General features: G+C 43.8%; 1 protein-coding gene across 3 annotated transcripts in view; it reads right to left on the bottom strand.

Moving 5' to 3' along the window:
• Window positions 1-3,742, bottom strand: part of LOC139546221 (dnaJ homolog subfamily B member 6-like) — a 47,761-nt gene continuing 44,019 nt past the window's right edge. For all 3 annotated transcript variants that reach the window (XM_071354348.1, XM_071354347.1, XM_071354350.1), the window contains 2 exons: window positions 1,385-1,458; window positions 1-380 (listed from right to left, as the gene is read on the bottom strand). In XM_071354348.1, coding sequence (XP_071210449.1) covers window positions 1,430-1,458 — 29 coding nt within the window. In that variant the 3' untranslated portion in view covers window positions 1-380; window positions 1,385-1,429. The remainder of the gene's footprint in view (window positions 381-1,384; window positions 1,459-3,742) is intronic.

Genomic DNA, 3,742 nt, shown 5'->3' with positions numbered 1-3,742 from the left:
TTCATATATAGATTACTTTATTATCATACATTTCCATGGTATTGAAACATGTAGTCATGGTTTAAAATGCTTTCCAGGACACTTTTCTTGTAAGACACGTTAAAATACTAATTATTTAATGTGGATGAGTTACTTATGGTTGAAAATACTTTACAAAGAGTCTTTCATTTAATTTAGCTATATACACACACACTCACACATACATAGTACATACATTTGATTTTGTCAGTTTACTTTTCTTTTTCAAATAAAACTTTGAAAAGTGTTGATCAGCTGGTACAGTACGCCGAGGGGGGGGGGGGGGGGGCTGAGAGACAACAGTAAGCCGAAGGGGGCGGGCTGAGAGACAAGGTGCACCATTGGGAGATTTGACCTTTGACCTGTTGGGAGCAAACGGATATGGACGCAACATTAGAGCCACAGCAAAGGCTGCTGGGAGTTACAGCACACCTCTCTCTAGTCTACATCTATACGTATCTATCCCAATCTGTTCATCTTGGGTTAACTAGCTACTAGCTATCCTGTTCATCTTGGGTTAACTAGCTACTAGCTATCCTGTTCATCTTGGATTAACTAGCTACTAGCTATCCTGTTCATCTTGTGTTAACTAGCTACTAGCTATCCTGTTCATCTTGTGTTAACTAGCTACTAGCTATCCTGTTCATCTTGTGTTAACTAGCTACTAGCTATCCTGTTCATCCTGGGTTAACTAGCTACTAGCTATCCTGTTCATCTTGTGTTAACTAGCTACTAGCTATCCTGTTCATCTTGTGTTAACTAGCTACTAGCTATCCTGTTCATCTTGTGTTAACTAGCTACTAGCTATCCTGTTCATCTTGTGTTAACTAGCTACTAGCTATCCTGTTCATCCTGGGTTAACTAGCTACTAGCTATCCTGATCATCCTGGGTTAACTAGTTACTAGCTATCCTGTAATCAAACCTCCCCCTACATCTACCCCCAATCTGTTCATCCTGCCTCCCTCTCCAAGGTTCACCCATTCTATTGAAAAGGTTATATTAACTTCCATACATCCTACTGTAAACACAGCAACAACAAAAAATCAGTTGTACGTTCACTTCCTTATCCTCTATGTTCTCCTGTGATAACCAGAGGTCTACTACTCAGGTCTTCTACTACGGGGAGTATCGGGCAAAACACAGGGTAGGTTGTGGTTTGGAGAGTAAACAGATGGGCTGCTGGTGGGACCCAGAGTTTAGTGGTGTTCTAGGGGGGGGGGGGGGGGGGTCGGGGGCAGGATGGGATGAAGGGTTGGATGACGCAACAGTGAAGGTGGGCAAGATGGGATGAAGGGTTGGATGACGCAACAGTGAAGGTGGGAGGAGCTGATGATGGAGGAGGAGACTGTTTTGTTTGGGCTTTACCTCAGGCTCAGAGGTCAGGGGTCAGACGGGCAACGGCCAATCAGATCAGCCCGTGAAGGCCTGGAAGTGTGAGTCTGAAACAGGAAGCACAGCAAGTAAGAAGAGTGACACAGGGGGGAAAAAACGCCAGGTTTTTACCTAGATGGAGTACAACGACTGACCAAAAGTTGCATGGTCCAGTCGCTTCGGGGACAACTTTAGAAATTGAGTTAAAGTCACTTCTGTCCGTAGCTGTACCCCATCTAGCCAAAACTAAAAGACCAGAACAAAATAATAAATACATCTAGGGGAATCTAGAACTTAATCAGAGCCTTTATTCACAAAGTGTCTCAGAGTAAAAGTGCTGATCTAGGATCAGTGTTGCCCCTTAACGTCCTAATTAATAACACGGGGGACCTGATCCTAGACACTTTGCCTCTTAAAAAGATATTCTATCCAGGCTGTATCACAACCGATCGTGATTGGGAGTCCCATAGGGCGGCGCACAATTGGCCCAACGTCGTCCGGGTTTGGCCGGTGTAGTCCGTCATTGTAAATAAGACTTTGTTCTTAAAACTGACTTGCCTACGTTAAATAAAGGTTAAATAAATAAAATAATTTAAAAGTTGATTATTATGAGGCTGCTAGATTTCCCTACATGGCTCTCTTTATTCTACAGTGGGGAGAACAAGTATTTGATACACTGCCGATATTGCAGGTTTTCCTACTTACAAAGCATGTAGAGGTCTGTAATTTTTATCATAGGTACACTTCAACTGTGAGAGACGGAATCTAAAACAAAAATCCAGAAAATCACATTGTATGATTTTTAAGTAATTAATTTGCATTTTATTGCATGACATAAGTATTTGATCACCTACCAACCAGTAAGAATTCCGGCTCTCACAGACCTGTTAGTTTTTCTTTAAGAAGCCCTCCTGTTCTCCACTCATTACCTGTATTAACTGCACCTGTTTGAACTCGTTACCTGTATAAAAGACACCTGTCCACACACTCAATCAAACAGACTCCAACCTCTCCACAATGGCCAAGACCAGAGAGCTGTGTAAGGACATCAGGGATAAAATTGTAGACCTGCACAAGGCTGGGATGGGCTACAGGACAATAGAAAAACAGCTTGGTGAGAAGGCAACAACTGTTGGCGCAATTATTAGAAAATGGAAGAAGTTCAAGATGACGGTCAATCACCCTCGGTCTGGGGCTCCATGCAAGATCTCACCTCGTGGGGCATCAATGATCATGAAGAAGGTGAGGGATCAGCCCAGAACTACACGGCAGGACCTGGTCAATGACTTGAAGAGAGCTGGGACCACAGTCTCAAAGAAAACCATTAGTAACACACTACGCCGTCATGGATTAAAATCCTGCAGCGCACGCAAGGTCCCCCTGCTCAAGCCAGTGCATGTCCAGGCCCGTCTGAAGTTTGCCAATGACCATCTGGATGATCCAGAGGAGGAATGGGAGAAGGTCATGTGGTCTGATGAGACAAAAATAGAGCTTTTTGGTCTAAACTCCACTCGCCGTGTTTGGAGGAAGAAGAAGGATGAGTACAACCCCAAGAACACCATCCCAACCGTGAAGCATGGAGGTGGAAACATCATTCTTTGGGGATGCTTTTCTGCAAAGGGGACAGGACGACTGCACCGTATTGAGGGGAGGATGGATGGGGCCATGTATCGCGAGATCTTGGCCAACAACCTCCTTCCCTCAGTAAGAGCATTGAAGATGGGTCGTGGCTGGGTCTTCCAGCATGACAACGACCCGAAACACACAGCCAGGGAAACTAAGGAGTGGCTCCGTAAGAAGCATTTCAAGGTCCTGGAGTGGCCTAGACAGTCTCCAGACCTGAACCCAATAGAAAATCTTTGGAGGGAGCTGAAAGTCCGTATTGCCCAGCGACAGCCCCGAAACCTGAAGGATCTGGAGAAGGTCTGTATTTTTATTTTTATTTTTTTTTATTTCACCTTTATTTAACCAGGTAGGCTAGTTGAGAACAAGTTCTCATTTGCAACTGCGACCTGGCCAAGATAAAGCATAGCAGTGTGAACAGACAACACAGAGTTACACATGGAGTAAACAATAAACAAGTCAATAACATGGTAGAAAAAAAGAGAATCTATATACAATGTGTGCAAAAGGCATGAGGTAGGCAATAAATCGAATAATTACAATTTAGCAGATTAACACTGGAGTGATAAATCATCAGATGATCATGTGCAAGAAGAGATACTGGTGTGCAAAAGAGCAGAAAAGTAAATAAATAAAAGCAGTATGGGGGGTGAGGTAGGTAAATTGGGTGGGTAGTTTACAGATGGACTATGTACAGCTGCAGCGATCGGTTAGCTGCTCAGATAGCTG

This window comes from Salvelinus alpinus, chromosome 20, assembly GCF_045679555.1.
Source record: "Salvelinus alpinus chromosome 20, SLU_Salpinus.1, whole genome shotgun sequence".
NCBI classification, from domain to species: Eukaryota; Metazoa; Chordata; class Actinopteri; order Salmoniformes; family Salmonidae; genus Salvelinus; species Salvelinus alpinus.
This window is presented reverse-complemented; position numbering and strand designations above follow the sequence as displayed.